The following is a 20,720-nucleotide window of genomic DNA, read 5'->3' as shown; positions in this document are numbered from 1 at the left end:
TAGTTGATTCGGGTGCAGAAGTAAGTGTGATATCCGCCAAGTATGAAGATGAGATACGACAGGACATACACAATATACCAACACTCCCATTAGTCGGAATGTGTATACACTTAGCAGTCGGTGAGAAACCGACAAAAGTGACAAGACAAATACTCATACCAACAAAGATCGGCGAAGTCACGATTCATACACCGTTCATCATCGTAGACAATTTGAATGAAAACGGAATTTTGGGGAGTGATTTTTTGGAACTTAACAACGCAACAATAAATTATACACAGAACAAAATAACACTGATCACAGCTGCTGGAAATACATCTCTGACAATAAAAAAGAAGACAACAAAGACATCTCAATTAAGGGTCATCTCAACAAAATCAATCAAAGAACCAGGAACAAACAAACAAATAAAGACCATGCAACCGCAGGAACAAGAATATATAGACACATTACTGGAGCGTTTCCACGACGTTTTTAGAGATACACCCGGAGAAGCCAAAGGGTACGAGTGCAAAATCAAGTTAAAAGACGAAACACCAGTAAACCAACGACCATACCCGATACCGATAGCAAAACTAGCTGCAGTGGAAGCGGAAGTAGAAAAGATGATAAGATTAGGGATCATAGAAAGGTCCAAATCTCCATACTCCATTCCAATTGTACCAGTTTTTAAAAAAAACGGAGAAGTCAGACTTTGTTTGGACGCACGTAAAATTAATGAAAAAATTATACCTGATCGAGAATGTCCAACAGCAATCGAAACAATATTAGCAAAATTCATAAGCACACTCGATCTACGGTCAGGTTATTGGCAGATCCCGTTAGCCAAGGAGAGTCGGGACCCATGTTCATTCTTGGTAAACGGACGAAACTACTCATACAAACGCATGCCATTCGGACTAAACATAAGTGGATCAGAATTTCAGAAGTGTATGGACTACATACTTGGCCCACTGTTACACACCTTCGTAACAATATATGTCGACGACATATTGATCACATCCGAATCCATCGAGGAACACTACGAACATATATATACGGTACTAGACAAATTTAAATTACATAACATAACGGTAAACTTAGAAAAATGCCAATTCTTCCGGACTGAAGTCAAATTCCTAGGACATATAATATCCGAAAAGGGCACACATATGGACCCGGAAAAAATTGAGACAATCAGAAAATTTAAAACACCAACCAGAGCAAAAGAAGTACAAAGGTACTTAGGATTTATAAACTTCTATAGACGATACATTGACAAATTCGCGAATATAATAAAACCACTTATCGAACTAACAAAAAAAGACAGCACATGGAAGTGGGAAGAAAAACACGAGGAGGCGTTCAAAAAGTCGAAACAAGTATTCATAAATGAGGTGATAATAGCATATCCCGACTTTACAGAACCTTTGTATATGAACACGGACGCATCAAACACAGCAATAGGGGGGGAGTTATACCAAATACTACCCGGGAATGAGCATGCAACACTGGGATTTGCAAGCAGAACCTTAAGAACAGCAGAAACCAGATACACGACCACGGAAATCGAGGCATTGGCATTAGTATATTGTTGCCAAAAGTTCAGACAATATTTGATTGGCCACAAGGTAATAATACTTACTGACCACCATGCACTAACGTTCATTAGAAACTGCAGACTCACCAACGGAAGACTAACCAGATGGACTTTGGCGCTACAGGAATATCAGTTAGAAATTCGGCACATTCCAGGGAAACAAAATATTGTGGCAGATACTCTAACAAGATACCCCAGAACGGACGACGACCGTCAAGAAAAGAAAATATCAATAAACAAGATTGAGACACAAAAGTATAGCACTGAGTTAAAAGAAATGATCTTAGAAATAGGAAAATGGCAAGAAAACGACCCTCATATAATGAAAAAATACAGTACAACTAACACACATCTAACAAAAAAAGATGGTATAATATTTTCAAAAAACAAACCAACGGACAACTGGAGGGTAGTAGTACCATTGCAAATAGCAACAAAGCTTACACAGGAAACTCATGAGATCATGGGACACCCAGGTAGGTATAAAACATACCACACGTTAAGAGAAACATGCATTTTCAAAAACATGCATAAAATAACCGCTCAAATAACCAGATCCTGTGACACCTGTCAGAGATGTAAACCCATAAACTTTAACGCAAAAGGACAACACACATCACACAAACCAACAGAACCATTCGAAACTGTGTCGATCGACTTGATGGGTCCTCTCCCCACAGGACGCGGCGGGACACACTACATCTTGGCGATCCTAGACACATTCTCCAAATTTATAAGATTGTATGCGTTGAAAAAAGCCACTACGAAAGCAATCATCAACAGAATCGAAAACGACTACATACCAAACACGGGTAAACCGAAGTCGATTCTTACGGACAACGGAACACAGTTCACCGCTACAAGCTGGAAAAAAAAACTACAAGAACTAGGGATCGAGAAAAAACATTCGACTAAATACCACCCACAATCAAACCCGGTGGAACGATACAACCGGGAGATTGGCCGATTATTACGGACCTACTGCCATGACCAACATACAAAATGGCCGAACAAACTCGATCAAATAGAGGAGTGGATGAATAAGTTAAGGTCAGAAGTTACAGAATTAACACCATGGGAGATAATTAAAAACGAAATACCAAACCAACCAATAAAAAAATTAATCAAATTCCCAGAGCAGCCACCAAAAAAGGGTAAACAAGAGGTAATCCAACTGGTGGCAAGCAGGATAAGAAACAAGGCAAATAAATATGAAGCAAAAAATAAAACAGAAAAAATCAAATACACGGTTGGACAACAAGTACTAACAAAAACACATGAGCTGTCAAACGCCCAAAACAATGAAATAAAAAAATTATTTCATATATTTAACGGACCACACACAATTACAAAAATCATCAGCAGTAACACAGTAGAATTACGCAATAATAGAACTGGCAAAACAGAATTAATAAATGTGGTGGAAATACGACCGTATATCCAACCACCGAACAAGTACTTATAACAAACGCCGTACTGACTAGTAAACAACGGTTGCTAGTCATCCAATCAGAAGGACAGAACAACCAGTCAATAAAACAACCTATCAGAGAGCTAATAAAGATACAAAAAACACTATATATAACAGGACAAAAACTAGACAGTACCAATTCATCGACAGACACGAGACACCATGGAGCGAATACTGTCAGAAAGAAACACGGCCAGGAAAATAGCCGCAGAAAATCGACGAAAACTGATTGAAGAGAACAAAGAAAATTTAACTGCTTTAGCATCAGTAAAAGCAGTGAGGACGGACAAAAGATTAGCCGAAGAAGATGAAAAACAACAAAACAAGAAAAAACACTTGTCGATAATACAGTGGGTGACAGAGGTAAACTCGGCCAGACACATACAGATCGACAATTGGAACAAACCAATAGACTTTAGAATGATAACAGAGGAATCAGTGCACAGATACATACCATTTGAGCAACAAAATGTCAACTTGTCAGTAGCATTTAACTACGTCAAAGAAATGCTAGCGAAATATGAACCACCGAGAAAGAAACAAAAAACAGTATCTACAAAAACGCCGTTGTGGTACTTGTCTAACAATGAATTACGTACAGCATTATTCAGGGCATCCATACGCCGTAAACAGTCCTTTAAGAATTAGTGCACGATGGCTACACCACCCGGGCACGAATCCGGGGGGGAAGTTGTAACGGAGTACGACATAAAACGGTCCTTTTCAGGACCACTAACAACTAAAAACCACATGCAACACATATTAAACGCAGTTCCAAACGGCAGGTTTTACATAGTAAAGTTTCAACGGTATGACGAGGAAAAACCGCACTGAGCTAGTAACAGCCACCAGGCAACGATACGATGATGACTCGTCATACCAACAATCTACAAACAATCAGCAACAACTTTACCGATCCAAATGGGTATATATACCAGTAGATTTCAGAAACTCTTCACTCTTCAACTTCATCTCTAATCGTCAACAAGTCATCAAGAACTTACTACACCGACGACTAGAGACCAGAAGAACAACCTACACCGACTCTACAGCTCAAGTTCAGATCGCCGAGCAGACCAGCGTCGAGGCGAAGCGAACGCAGCGTGACCAGAATCAGCCGACCAATAATAGTCGGAGAACGAAGACCATCGAACCGGCAGCAACAAATTCGACGACGTTGAGTATCCGGGACGACAAGTGAAACCACCGGACCGAACGTCGTACAACATTATATACGCGATTGCTGTCATCGATCCCGTTCTCTCCCTTACCGACCACTTGCTAAAGTACCGTCGACCCGAGCTCCTTTCCATCAAGTAGTAGCCGCTTGTACAAGCTACGCGCTACTGGTGGAGGACTCCTTCCCAGATCTTATAACTCTATATAATATAATTATCTCACACCCATTATATGTGATAGGACCGAACGATAACATCGTCGGTCGAACACGAGCTCTCACCGCGTCAGTCCGCTTGTGTAAGTCTGACTGACGCATCCGTGAATCTCACTCCTCCCAGATATTGTACAAATATTAAATAATATATTACTTGATTAAATAAAAGACCAGCCATTAAATCCTAAAACCAAGGTATATTTATTTCTACAAAGAACGGTTGGTACTTAAACTTACCACACCGTATCAATACACTGAAACAATCCGCATACTCGAGATGACCTTGACAGCAAACTCTCATGAGTGCCTCACTTCAAAAATCTCAAAACTAAATGTAAGAACAGAATGAAAGCCATCAAAGCGTTGTCTCACAATACACGGGACTACTCAGCCAATTTCAATATTTTGCGAACTATCGAATCTATTCATAATGAAGGAATCAGACTTTTCATAGGAACTTTCCGCACCAGTCCAGTTCCCAGTATTCTTTGTATCGCAGGTGAACCTCCTCTACAGATTCGGAGAAATAAAAAAGTTTTAAAATACGCAGCAAGGAAAATCAACCTTGAACAACCACTAGCATCACAAATATTCATCTCCTCTACTAGCTTCAGAACATCAGTGAACCGTGAAAAAATCATAGATATATACATTAAACTGAGTAGCAATTCAAATTGCCTTATCAACACAGACAAATTTTTCGCCATTTACGGCAACTCCCTTCTGGCAATGGTCCCTTAAAATTAACACACAGCTTCTTCATTTCAAAAAGAACAGCATTCCACATGCAACAATCACAGGAATCTTCATCGAAATTTTACACACCAAATTCCAAACAAATCTACTCTGATGCTTCCAAAACCAGTGTTGGAGTAGAATTCGCTTATTACACAAACTGTTCTCCAAAATGCTTCAAACTACTCCCTGACATCTTCACAGCGGAAACTCAAGCCATCAAAGAAGCATTATTATTGGCAAAGACAGCTTCTGCAAATAAAATTCTAGCCATCGAAGCACTTAACCCCTCTAATGAGATAATTTACCAAATTCATAACATCATCGCCTTGACCCAAAAAGTTATGTGGGTCCCCTCTCATACAGGTGTACCAGGAAACGAAAAAACGGGTACACTGGGAAATGAAGCAATCGCTTTAACCTCGTCCTCAACCATTACTACTCTTCTATACCAAGATATTAAAAAAAAATCATAATCGCACACACTACCAATACGTGGCAAACATCCTGGGATAAAATACCAATGTCAGACAAATTAGAATCAATAAAAAAAAAATTACCAAATGGCATTCTCAGACTAATATCTCTAGACGTTCCGAAACCATCAACACAAGAACAAGAATCGATCATACCAACTTCATCCATATACATATCATAAAACATAAAGTACATCCTCTCTGTGTCCAGTGCAATGAACCGCTATCGATCAAACACATAGTCCTAGATTGCCCGCTGTATGTCAACGCAAGATCCATCTTTAAACAACCTTCTTCAATGGAGGAAGCACTAGGAGAACATAATACTCAATAATACACAGATTCTTAAAATACATTGGAATTGACACCAAAATCTAATACTGTAAAAAAATCTCATAACTAACAAACTGTATTGTAAATATTTAAAACAGTAAAAACTATTAACACATAATCATGTAACTCCCAACCATATAACAGTGTAAACCTGGCAATGACCTTGTTGTTGAAGTCTAATTATCAATAAAAATAAAATAAAAAATATTTATACAAAAGTATAATTTTATAATATATATAATTTTATTGTTGTAAATAAGTAGGTAATACATAATATTCATTTTTTATTTCACATACTCGTATACAGCGTATGCATAAATCCATATTGTTCACAATAACTCTAAACGTTACATACGCGCTATGTTAATAAAATACCACAAATATGAATAATAAACATTAATCTACTAATACCGTTATAATAATCGGTTGTGGCGACTTGATGACAATTTATGTAAAGCAAAATATGTTACCATACAAATGGTGATAATTTAAATAGAATGCTCATTATTACCACAGTCAATCATTTTAAATTAATATTAAAAATATCAACTTTTAATTTTTTTTGGATGCTGCTTTTTTGTTGTATTGCTTATCTTTTGATGACAACTCATATTTTACATTGATATTCAAAATGTAATATTATTATATGTCATTTTTTAAATACAAATAATGAACGACAAACTTAATGGTTTTTATGTACCTATTTAATAGCATAAACATTAGTTTTTATTTTTATTGATCTTGAAATTATAAATTTCGTCTTCGACAACTAAAGTTATTAGAATTAAATGTTTACATATATTTGCAAAGAAAAGTTATATAAGCGTATAAACAATCATAATAATACTCCTATGCATTAAATTGTATTATTTTTGACGATTGGTCTCATCATCAAAACTTTAAACACTTAAAAATATTTATTTTTTAAATATTAACTTAAGATTCGTTATTAATCTAAAGAAATTAAGTTATTCAAAATATAAATTCCTTATAGAATTAATAAAATATACATTTATAAAAAAAAATCGTATTCTTAAGAAATCAGTGTTTATAATGGTAATTTATATTATAGTATATAAAAAACTGAAAACTTAATAAAGAGTGTTTTACTATCAAATAAATCACTTAGTATAGGTAGTTTTGTTATTTGTATTTAGATAGAAGTTACTAAGGTGAAATACAGCAATAATTTCTATTTTTCTGATTGGATTCGTAAAAACTTCCCTGTGTGAAATCTTGAACATAATTGCTTACTTTTTAAAACTTGAGAGTAATAATTAAATGTAAGAAGATATTTTAAAATTACAAAAATAATTTGTTTTATAATTTTTAGTTATCCTAAACTCCAACAAGTATTTTACTGTCTTCAATATTAAATAGGTAATACACGGCTCTATTGACATTAAATTGATTAAATAGTTTGCTATTGTTTCGTGAATCTACTGTATTTAATATTATAGCGCCTATCCAGTGTTTATCATATAATGTCTAGATATGTTTGCCGTTTGATAAAATGTCAATGTGAACATAATATTAAATTAATAGCCAGTAATCAAGATAACATTGATTATAACTCATGGGTCATATTTTATTTAACACTCGTGAAATATGTGTGTTGGGGTACTATGGAAATATATATCAATTCACATAAATTATTTTGATTGCTTTTATTTTAATTTTGTAATTAGAACTATATATAATTTTTAAATTTTAAATAACAGAATTTATTTTAAGTTTTTACTATTCACATAGAATATTTTTATAAAAAGTTAAAATATATCAATCTAATGTCGGTTTACCAATGATTCAATAAAAACAAAATTTAACACAATATTATCGATTGCATAGTAAAATAATTTATTTTATTTTAAAAGAATCCATCTGGGCAGCCTAACAATATGGATGCAATCTCAAACTTCCGGCGTTTAAAAAAATATCTTTCAACGATTTCTTTAAATATAATAGGACATATATAATATACAAATTACACACTCAGACAAAGTGAATACATGTGTATACACAAATATATTTATATTATAAATACTATAATCAGTTTCCCGTTGGCATAAAAGCGCGTCAAATATATGTCTGAGTTACCGTTTATTATGGTTTCTTTTGTGTTCCACACATTTCTTTGGTGGAAAATTCCTTCTTACGCAAAAGTGACAGAAAAAAGAAGCAAGCATTTCTATATCATTGTTCAATGAATGTTTAAAAGCCCATCAAGATCGGAGGGTGTTATCTCTCTTATTTCTCATGCATATCGTATTATGACATTTAATAGAGGAACTGATAAATGGTAAATTATATATATAATAGGCTTAGGATATTATGCTAATCTTAAACAACCTCTGCAGTTGTCCCCTATACTGTACAGTACACTATTTACCGATAAGTCATTCAAAAGTATGGCTAAAAGTTTACGATTATGGTAGTAAGTAAATCTAATAAGCAATAGCAAACAACATTTTTATCGTTTTAAACTTAGGAAATAATACAGTAATATCAAAACAAATATTTATAGAACACTATTAAATTTGTTATTAGAGATATTAAATTTAAAAATAATAATTTAGCTCAAGTTATAATACTGTTCAAAAGTTTTAAACATATGTTATCAACAAGAAAGCTCTCTTAAAAAAGCTTTGTTCAGAAATTATTGTACTACCTACATATAATAATGATTTTAAATATTAGCTATATAATATTTCACCAACGTGCGTGAAGCAATGTCAATGTCTTACGCTCAGACCCTGTATCCGGTATAAAATTGTACTATTTCTTAATTACTAGTTATTATAGATCCTAATTACAAAAACGTCACAACAGGCTTTTCTTTAATTAAAAGATGACTGCAGATCATTTATTCATTAGTCTTCTGAACTAAAAAGAGTAAAAGTTATATTAAATTTATAAATCTAATTTATATATGTTATAGTAATAAATAGGGTTCGGAAGTTATAGGAGCAAGAAAGGCAAAATATGCAAGAAAAAATTATAAAATATGCATAAAAAAATGTGAAATATACAAGAAAAAAATTCTAAAAACATATATTTAAAAAAAATTGTATTATTTAACTCTTATATATATATAAAAAAATTTAAAAATGGTGTGTTACTGGTTGGCATTTGAGATTTTATTAAACTAAAAAAATGGAACATTATTTAAAATAAATTGGTTAAGAATGAAAAAAATCAAGTTTTGTAAAGATATTAAATACGCATACAATTAATATACGAAAATCAATGAAAATTGACGAAATATGCACTTTTTCTCTAAAATTATCGAATGATGTAAAATATGCATTTTTAAACTCAACATTGCATAGCTTGGTCTGCTATAATTCGACAGCATACAGAACAATATGCAACTCCTATAATTTCCGAACCCTAGTAATAAACTAATGACGACTAATGTTATCTTAGTCTTCTATTAATTTTAAATGGACTAATATTTAAATACTTATTATCTTTCAATTCAGAAAATATTAAAATTTAAAAATTGTAATACCTTAAATATATTATATTATAAATATTACTTTAATAAATAAACCATTCTATAATATCATGAAACTCTAATTATTTTTAAAGTGGATTGAATTGTTAAAAAATGTCTATATTAGTTTTATATTTGAAATATGCTATGTAAATATCCTGCTATGTGACATTTACAGAGTTGATACTTCTCGAAATCACATGTTTTTAAGTTCTAAAAAAAGTTTATCGGCATTTTAAATTCGTGAAGAAGAATCGTCCATATTTCTTGTATAATAGTAGTTTTCTGATATGGCATATATATTTTATGCATTTATTTAAGTGTTCAAAATATATTTAAAATTAAAACTTTTCTTTCATAGTTTAATCGTTTAGTGTAACAGCATTAAGAATAGCTGCAACGAGGCATATGATTTATAAGTTATAAACTTTTTCAAATAGAAAAATAATTTTAAAATGATTATCAAATGCTTTAAGAATGAGTATATTAGTTGTAAGATATTTTATTATGATTTACTTCTAAGGAATTGTTATAATAAAATAATGGTCTTGCAAAATATTAATTATTATTAATTCCTTTTTTTGTTAAGATTAAATAATTTATAGCGTTAAAAAATCTAAAAGAGTTAATTTCAATTATTAGATATATATTTTTTGATATTTACCTACCTATGAAAATATAATCAAAATTTTATTGAATCTTTGTCAGTTATCAATTATCATTAGATTCTATAACAGATTTATCATTTAAGGAAAATTTTATGTACTTCTAATAAGCTATATATTTTAATAGAAATAGAAAGCTTAAAACTGTTTTAAAACTAAATGCCGATAAATATATAAAAGTGGTGATAAGTATTTAAAAATAAATTAAATAACAGAATGAAATATAAGACCAATATTCATCAAATAGATACAATTTTCGTTTTAGTATTATTGTATCACTCGCATTCCACAGAAAGAAAAAATACACGATTGATACTTGAAAACATAATATTATGTTTTGCAAATAATATATGATTACAATAATATGCAAAGTATATTTAAATATATTCTATACGACTTTAACCTAGAATGATATGCCACATAACATTATTTTGTAAGTATATGCCATTTTTTTGTTTTTTTTTTTTTTCATCAAAATTTCCATTCAACAACAATATAAAGTTTCAAATATTATGTAAACAACAGTGTTGAATATTTCATTATTTAAAATACATTATTAGTTTCATTAAATAATTGTTAAAAAAATATGGAATTTTTCTGAAAAAAATGTTGGGGGGTCTGAGTGTAATATTATTTATGATATGTTTTTTGTTATAATAAGCGTTTAAGTATTATGAAATATTGTACAAATAAAGTTTTTATATTATATCAAATAGAGACATCAGAAACTAATAATCTCGTAGATTCATTAAAAGTGTACATACTTTAAAGTAAAAAAAAAAAAAAATAGTAAAAACAGCCAATTCTTGAAATTTAAATTTACTAATACGTATATACTAAATTTAACTAATTATTTTAATTGTAAATATTTATTTAACCAATTATGTTGTGAATCAACTAAAGTTTGTATAATTAAACGATCTTTTGATATTTTTGATAAAAGGATTAAAGTGCTTATTGATTAATTTATTTGCGTCTGTGATATTTTCGTTGGAATAGTAAGGAAATTTTAGTAAACTGCACTGATTTATTTTTAAATTTGTTTCTTAAACTTTAATATTTTAATTGTAAGGCAGTAAAAAATAAAAATATATATAATTTAAAAAATTAAAATCGTTTGTTTTATTATTAACACAAATTTACCCTCGGTGATATAGGTGATTATAGGTTTCAATTTTGGGTTAAACTTAGTATTATTAATTAGTATCTTTTAATCGGTTTTATCAATTTTATTTGGGTTATATGTATTTTTCAATATGCTATTTTATTTAGTTACGTTGTTTCTAGAAATCTGAAACTTGGTTCATTTGCTTATCATCAATGACAATAAAAAAATCTATTAAAATCTTCACTAATTTAGAGGAGTGCACCCTATTATAAAATATACTTCTTAGAGACAGTTGAAAATTGAAACACTGACTCATATGTGGTAATAATAAAATACAATAATAAAATCCACTACATTGCTAAACCTATTTGATGAATCGACTTCAAATTATAAAGTTTTCATTATTTTATAATATTTTATAGTATACATCAACTAAACTGCTGTTATTTATTATAATATATTTATACCGAATATACTGTATAGGTTAAAGGCCATAACGGATGTAAGTTGATATTTTTAAGTATATCTATAAAGGAATACATTTTAAGTGTGAACATTGAACTAATAAATAATTTTAAAAAGTCACTTCTTAATTCATTTTGTAGCGTATATTATTGAAAGAACCTAATATCAATATACTTTTATACAATATGTATTGTATTATAGATGAAGTATTAACACTGAACAATGTTATACTTTAAATGGATCAATATTAACTTACTACTTACCCTAATTTTATTTTAATATTGCTACCTACTCAGAATAAAAGAACTTTATGGAATATTTTTTGGGTTATTTATGTGTTTTCGACTCTAACAAAATAATGAAAAATCAAAATTATTTACCAAAAAAAATGTTTGAGTTAAAGTAATAAAAAAAAATCAACATACCTACGTGATAAACGAAAATTATATAAGAACTATACGTGTGTTGAGTAAACATCCAATAATTTTCATCGTCAGAAATTAGTAGGTACAGTTATAATCTTTTTTCTTCATTTGCATGTCAATAATTTCACTATTTGGCACTTACTCGATGCTGTTACACGTGTCTAAATTGAAAATATCATCCAATTTGTAGTAAAACGCCACATGTAATATAGGTCGCAGGGTAAACAAGCATGGTATTCTCTATTCATACTTAACGTGGCAAGTACGTAAAGTAACATTTTATTATAGCAATAGCATTTTGTTTAAAAATTAGATTTCATAAAAATGAATCAACTTTAACACATTTTCTAGCATAACTTCAAAGTGTTATTTGAATCGAAAACATAATATTTTAAAAAGTCTTGAATGGTCATTATCTAAATACTAAAACAATTATATTGATGTTTATTTGTATCAATATAGTTTTGTTTTACTTTTACACATTAAAAAAAAAAAAATAAATAAAATAAAATAGATGGTCCAAAAACTCTAATTATACCGATTTTAATTAAAAATATTTAAATTCAGTATAGTTTCTTAACTATACTGAATTTAAATATTCATATGGTTATACATTCTTATGTATAACCATATCGACGTAAATAATGAAGTTATACCAAAATTTGACCTTTGTAAAAGTGCAATATGAATACATTTAATTATACCCACATAGGTATTATACAGAATTAGAATTTAAATTTAAAATTGTTACCTATGTAAATATAATTGGATACTAACAAAATATTATACTTACTCAGCTTCTTCAACTGAATCTGTTTTGGCTAGGAAGACACAATTGAGCAATATAGTGGTCATAACCACATAGTCGAATATTTGATTAGTAGAAATATATATGCACAGTTGCCGAAACGAGTTCCAAGGAGAAAACATGAAGAAAGACTTGGTGGCTGTGAAACGGTGAATATAATTCTTACGAAATCTTTTGGACACCACGCAAAACGTCTAGAAAAATAAAATATAATAATGAAACAATAATTAATCCATAATACACATATAAATATTGCTACAGGAAAAACATAAAATTCGTATTTTATATTGGTATTTTTGTATTTATTATGGAAGACAACTTCGCCCAACATTAGGGTACTTTCCATATACATATCATGAGGGGGAGATTTAATGTTTAGACCAAAAAACACCGTAATAAAATAATAAATTATACAAACTACAAAATACTAAATGGAAATTTACTCATTTGTTATTGTTACCAAATACCGAACATTACATTGGTACAAACTGAATATTAATCATATCATATGTTATCAAACAATGAACATTATATTTTGTACATTGTTACGCTACTATTTTAAATTCCACGTTCAAAATCATTATCAAACTGATTATATCGTAATAATTAATGTATTTTAGCTGCATAAATTAAACTTGGAATTAATAAGCTTGTTGAAATACTTGTAATATTGTTTTATCTCATGTTCACAATAGTTGTGACTCATGATTCAAATATTAAAATCATAATAATTTTATACTATAAAATGTAAAGCAATCTGTTAGTATCTACTCAGTTCTAACTTACTGTAACTCCGAAAGCTGTTCAATATTCTTCTCAGGCAATATTAAAAATGATAATATTCTGGAAATATCTTAAGAATAATATTATTGTTAAGAAAACCATTTTTATATATTTTCTGGAATATTCTAGAATATTCTTCCAAATACTGTCAGTGTGAGGCTAACAAGACTTTGGGTAGCCGTTTTTATACCCTTAAATTATATCGAATTATTTGGAAATATACGTAGTATAATTTATTTGTAACAGCTGACATCCAGACCAATAGAAAAATCTCTATTTTGAGAGTTTTTGAACGATATCATTATCATAAGCATATTATGTTTCATACTCAAAGATAGATTCAAAATGATAAGTTAAAATAAGCTAGAGATTGGTTGAGTATAACTGCAATGATTTAATTATCTCTGCAGTAATAATCATGTATGTAAAACAACTAAGAGTGGTTTACACAATAAAAACCACCTGATATCAAACTGCCAATATAATATATACTTAAGACGCATATTAGTTAATTCAAATATTAGATCTACGAGACTACGACACTGATGTATCACAGTATTTACCGTTAATTTGTCGTATTTGTAAACAAATTATTTTAATAAGCTTGCATCGTGGTAGAAATTATAAATTAAAAAAAAAAAAATTAACTTATTACAAATAATACAAAACAAATGTACACCACAGTACAACAAGGTCTTACAGTTTTAATTTTTGCGAGACCGCCGAGACCTGTGTAAATATAATTCTCTAAATATCTATTATATAAATGTGAAAATGAAAACCTTTGAGGTCTATGTTCTCGGAAACTACTGAACCGATCGATATGATTTTTTTTTTTTTTAATTGAAGAGCTCGTTGCGGAGAAGGTTTGTAGAATTTGATCGATTCTCTAACTTAATTAATAAAGGAGTTATCGATAATAATTATTATAAATAATGGCCTGTTACGTATAGACTTGGAAACATGGCAAGCATTCTGGGTTTCCACAATCACTAAAATTCGATCCTCCCTAACCATCCAGTGTGTCCGAAGGCCGACGGTTAAAAAAAATTTTTTTTTTAATTCTCATATATCAAATAAATGAAATGAATGGCTCCGTGAACGTGCAATTTTTGCCCCTAAAAACGACACCGTCACATCATAAACGAAAAATTTCTTTTCATGTTCGAAGCTGATAAATAAAACTATATTTCCATAGATACACTTACTAATCAAGATAAAGCTAAAGATATCCCGATTGAATTCCTTAACTTATTAAATCCATCAGGTCTCCCCCCACTCAAACTTAATTTAAAAATCAGTGCACCTATTATTCTCATGCGAAATTTAAATGCACCCAAATGGTGCAATGGAACGAGATTAAAAATATTATCTTTGAAAAAAAACCTTATTGAAGCTGAAATTCTTACCAGCTCAGCGAGTGGTCAAATTGTATATATCCAAAGAATACCAATGATAACAAACAAGTATCCTTTCGAATTAAAAACTTGTCCAATTTCCTATTAAACTTTGTTTTGCTATATCAATTAATAAGGCACAAAGATAGACAATGAAAGTTGCAGGAATTGACATCGACGATCCCTGCTTCACTCATGGACAATTTTATGTTGCCTGCTCCCGTATAAGCTCAGAAAAAAGTTTATATATACATGCCCCTGGTGAAAAAACTAATAATATTGTTTATAAAGAAATATTGGTTAGTCGGTAGTTATGCAACATTTTTCCAAAATAATAAAAATTACTTTTCAAAAAACGTATTTTTTTTAAAGTTTAGTATAAAACGCGAGGTATGAGTTTTATTAGTTGTCAGCCTATTTCAATTTAGATCTAATGTTGTATTCGTCGCTTTCTTTCGTCGAATTTTTTATTTTAATACGCATACGTTAGCTAAATTTGATTATATTAATCCACCGTTAGTGAAATTAATTAAATATGACAAACTTGGAATAACTTTAATACTTTAGAGTTAAATGATACACTTACATACAAACAGCACGAGGTCCGTGATCTACCACAGGTAGATTGCCTACCTGATAATATTATACTTCTGCGAAACAGAATTTTTATTCCATGTAACGGAAAAGTTAGGAAAATTTTTGAACACCATACACCAATTATTAAATAACGAATTGAATAAAGTTTGAGTCATATATAGAATTCTGATATAGTACATTTAACGGGAAACGAAGTGCACGGGAACAGCTAGTGTATATATATCATTCTTAGGTCATTTTTGTCACTATAATTAGTTATATAAGTAAAACGAGCACAAGGGTATTAAAGAAACGTTATTTAATTCCTGTTTAATCCTAATTTTGTCCTAATTCGTTATACGCACTAGTTGAGTTTACAATTATCTTGTGACATGTCATCATTATTTATCATATACAGCAATAACAAATATATCTATAGGTACATGATATCAAAAATACATTACTAGGATTAGAAAAATAATTTATATTCATGTTGTATAATAGATCTATCACTAAAACTATATTAACTACATAAACTTACTAAAACTCTATACAAGAAGTAAAAAATTAATTACGTTTATCAATAATGTAATTTATTAATATTTTGGTACTAAATAAACCATTAGGCATCAACATATCAGTTTATAATATTGTACACCAGAACCAAGTTTATACACTTATTATAAATGTGTATATAAGAACTTTAAAAATGTAATAGCTTCTAAAAAATTAATTAATTTTTAAATTTGTAAAATTGTCATGGGGCCTTACATATAGGTAGTTGATTAATAATTTATTAAATGACAATTCGATGTAATGGTTCTATTTTATTTTAAAAAGAAAAAATGATCAAAATTGATTTATTTACAAACTATAAATCGTCATAAATTATGGTAAAATTTAGTAGGTACCTACCATAAGCGTCTTAAATACTTTACCGCCTGTGGCTATAATATATTATAGGTTTTCCTAGCTTTTAATGTAGCCCACCCGATGTTTTAATATACATTTTATAATACGTTAGTATTAAATGTTCAAACTTTAATACAACTAATTAATAATATAAAAAATATAAATGAAAAAAGAGTGTATTGGGACACTGTGGCAGTTGTCACTGAATATTAAAATGATGATAACATATAACAATACCTACTTTTATAGAAACAGTCATTTTTTTTTAAAAATTCTAAAAGCCCGAAAAGCACGTTCCAAATGAAAAAATAAAAGTAATACAATAATCTATTAGTCCAGCATTTACTTTACTCAACCATCGATGATGTTCAGAAGACTAAGGCATCGGTGGACGACCAATTGTTTTAGTCCAAACAAAGTCAAATTACTATAATAATAATAAAGACGCGATAATGTACCAGAACAAGTTTGCTGCCGTGAGTAAAATAATACGATTTTAATATATTACTAAATTATAATAAATACACATTCAATATTCTTATTGGGAAAAATTATATGTACCATGGAAATAATATCAACATTATTACTTCTATATAGGGAAGCCTGTTGTTCCGGGGATTCATTATAAAAAATAATTTTTTTTTTTGGTACATTTTGTTTGATTGTCATCCAAACAGGTATTATTGTTATACCTGAATTGTTATATGGACAGAATTTTATAAGTTGTTGATCTAAAATAACATTTAATACACTTATAAAACTGTCTAGATACTATTTACTTAAAATGTATAACATTAGACATTTTTTAATGTAAAACTATTAATTAGCATGTATTATTACTATCATTTAATGATTGATAAACTGACAACTTCTAAATATAACTTATTAGTTACAATTTATAATAGGCCAAGATAGTACCTATTCAAAACTTCAATACGTTTTAAATATAATATAATCGTCAAATTAAATAACCTTATGATTAACTATTTGCAAACAGTATTAGTCAAAGTTTTGAATGTTATATTCAAAGAACTATTGAAGTGTAACAGACTATAATAGTAAAACAAATAATGCCACAACAAACATATCAACACATAATAATTATTATTTGTTTTTATAATTTACTTGTACCAACCTATATATAATTATCATACCAGGACCTAGATAGAATTAATTTAATATGTATTAGGGAAAATTGTTATTATTAATTATTTTAATATTTAATTTGTAACTGACAAGGTTTAATAAATTACACATTACAAAATAGTTTAATTTAATTAGTAAAGCAAATTGGACAGCTAACTAAAGTTGTTTTTTTATTTTCTCACAAACCATTTTAATTTAAAAAACGATTCTAAGAAGTTCTAATTTGAAGATGAATAAATTTAATTTGTTCAAATATTTCTAAAGCATAAAAAACACTAACTTAAATTATGATTTTAAAACATTTTATAAGTCATACATAATATAGGTATAGGTATCATAAAAAAGTAGTAATTTAGTTACACAAATTGGCTGTATTAAAAAAAAAAAAAACGTATTGTTACAAATATATCTTACTACTTCACTTAAGTTCTATGACTTTTAAGTTTTAGTTGATATATAATTATTATATAAGACATATAATAATTCATGTTTTTTACCTATATTTTACCCACATTTTTATAGCTAATCTGTAAAATATTCATTACATATTATACAGATCTTAATATATACATGTACTGTATAATATATTTTTTTTTTTTTTTATTTAGAACTTTCAGCTACAGCTATTATAGTTCGACAATTACAAGTATACAATTAAATTAATAATATTAAACATGATAATAATAAATCTGATTAATACAAATAATGATAGACGGTAGAAAATGATATCGTATCCAATTAAGATTAAAATAACATAATCACAGAATATTTAATAACAACAGTTTAGATATTTATGATTTCGCGAGGACTACTGCAATTAAGGAGATAAGGTATTCTTAGAAAGTAATGTGTTTAATAGAGAGGATAAAAGAGAAATCGATGGAGTAAAGAGGGAATTAAGTTGCGTAACTGTATAATATAATAACATAATAAACACGAATTTTAATTTCCTAAAACCATTTATAAAGGAATACGTAACAACGTAACTATTGTAAATTGTAATCTTTTGATGCTTTATATTTTGATTGCTCTTTGTGTATTGATAAAAAAACAATAAAAAATATTTCAGAAATTGTAGCGAAATGAAAAACTCAATAGAACTAAATATTTTTAATTGAAATAATTAAATAATGGCGGCTTGGTGAGGCGCGATCGTACGCTCAATCTGCGGAAACGTACTGAGCTAGCTCCCGGATGGGTGACCACCCGTGATTTTTAGCAACATATCCTTGCCACACATACTCAAACACGTGTTACAACCCTACCTAACCCTAACCTACAAACAAATACACAAAAATAACCCCTACCGTACCACCTCACACCCAATGGCCTATGTTGCCGCAGGTTTCCCTTACAAAAAAAAAAAAATTAAATAATGATAAACATTACTATCAATCTAGGGCAGCGGTTCTCAACCTTTTTATAGTCACGTACCATCTACACAATTTGAAAATTTTTACATACCACCTGACAATTTTTTCGCTTATTAATAATGTAAACGTTTATGTTATATGTATAGAATTTTGTTAGTAAATTAATTTTTTATAAAGGTAGATTTTCTTCACGTACCACCTATGAGCTTTCCGCGTACCACAGGTTGAGAACCACTGATCTAGGGGCATGGCAGAAACCTACGGGTGCCCCAATAGAAATTCTGCCAAATAGGTGTCCGAACTAGGCCTTCGTGCCTACTCCCGGACATAGTGCCATACGAAAAAAAAACTATCAATCTATCTTTGTTTATTTTAAGTGCCTTATTTTGTTGTTTACTAAGAAGTATTGTATAAAAAAAAAATGGAAACATTGATATTATATAATAACAACTGTCTTTCTGTAGATCAATCTTACACAAAACATATATGGTAGTTATCAGAGGTTAATAAAATAAATATAAATATTTTATAACACACATGCCACATGGTATCCAAAAAATAAATAATTTTCTTGTTTAGCTTATAGAATCTAAACAACATTAAATATAATTATTACCTAATGATCCTAAGATGACCCTTATAAGTCGAGTTAGTATTGTTATTAATATTTCATTGAAATCATTTCAAAAGGGAGGTTTTGAATGTTAATTGCCAAAACTTTTGACCTACCCCCTTGAATCGTAAATTCTACAAACAACTTTGCCGGTACATCGTTCTATTGTGCTGCCACTGGACTCTAGACGGCCGTGCCATGCACAAGTACAATAGCCAAATAATATTCTGCACCTTTGAGGTAACGACTTGTGAAATTCCACAAATCATAAGCCCTTTTCAATTGGACGGATGAATAAATAGAATACTGTGCTAGATGCCAATGTGGTTGGCTAGTTAGGCAATTTTAATGAGAACACTGATATCATTATAATAATATTATCTAAACCCTGCAGAATTTTAAATTATATTTATCACGACAAAGAAGAAAAATAATTTAAAAAAACATATTTAAATCCTTAAAATTATGATAAAAACGTTGAATATGCTTGATAGTTGATACATATCTTTTTATTAAAATATAAGTATTTTATATTCAAATTCAAATACAAATTGGATTGTAAAAGTAATATCATAGTGTTAGCATAAAACCTATACGAGCTAAATTATTTATCTATTACATATATACATTTATAAATTTTTCAATTTCATCTTTGTTTTTATGTTTTACAAAAATGTATTTGATTGAATAATAATGAAAATTTCTTGTAAAATACATCACTCCCCACAAGTACGTAAACTTTAATAAGACAAGTCATTTATTCAATAGTGTCATCGGTTTATAAGTGTGATAAAGTGATTATACCTTACTTTGTTCCTTTAATGGGGAAGTATTAGTTTTCAAGGTACAACGATGGATAAGAAATCATCCCTGAGGATGTATCAAATAAGGTGCAATATTTCATTGTGTGTCATGACTCATGAGTAAATTTTGGTTCAAGAACAAAGATAAATATAAGAAATTTAA

General features: G+C 29.3%; 1 protein-coding gene across 3 annotated transcripts in view; it reads right to left on the bottom strand.

The window, feature by feature from the left end:
- LOC107166914 (sodium channel protein 60E-like) overlaps nucleotides 1–20,720 on the bottom strand; it is a 140,088-nt gene that overhangs the window by 85,759 nt on the left and 33,609 nt on the right. For all 3 annotated transcript variants that reach the window (XM_089220400.1, XM_089220402.1, XM_089220401.1), the window contains exon 3: nucleotides 12,940–13,148. In XM_089220400.1, coding sequence (XP_089076526.1) covers nucleotides 12,940–13,148 — 209 coding nt within the window. The remainder of the gene's footprint in view (nucleotides 1–12,939; nucleotides 13,149–20,720) is intronic.

Source organism: Diuraphis noxia, unplaced genomic scaffold (assembly GCF_037042655.1).
Source record: "Diuraphis noxia isolate RWA-SAM2 unplaced genomic scaffold, SU_Dnox_SAM2 contig0002, whole genome shotgun sequence".
Classification (NCBI taxonomy): Eukaryota; Metazoa; Arthropoda; class Insecta; order Hemiptera; family Aphididae; genus Diuraphis; species Diuraphis noxia.
Note: the sequence above shows the minus strand (reverse complement) of the source record. Positions and strands in the feature narration are given on the sequence as shown.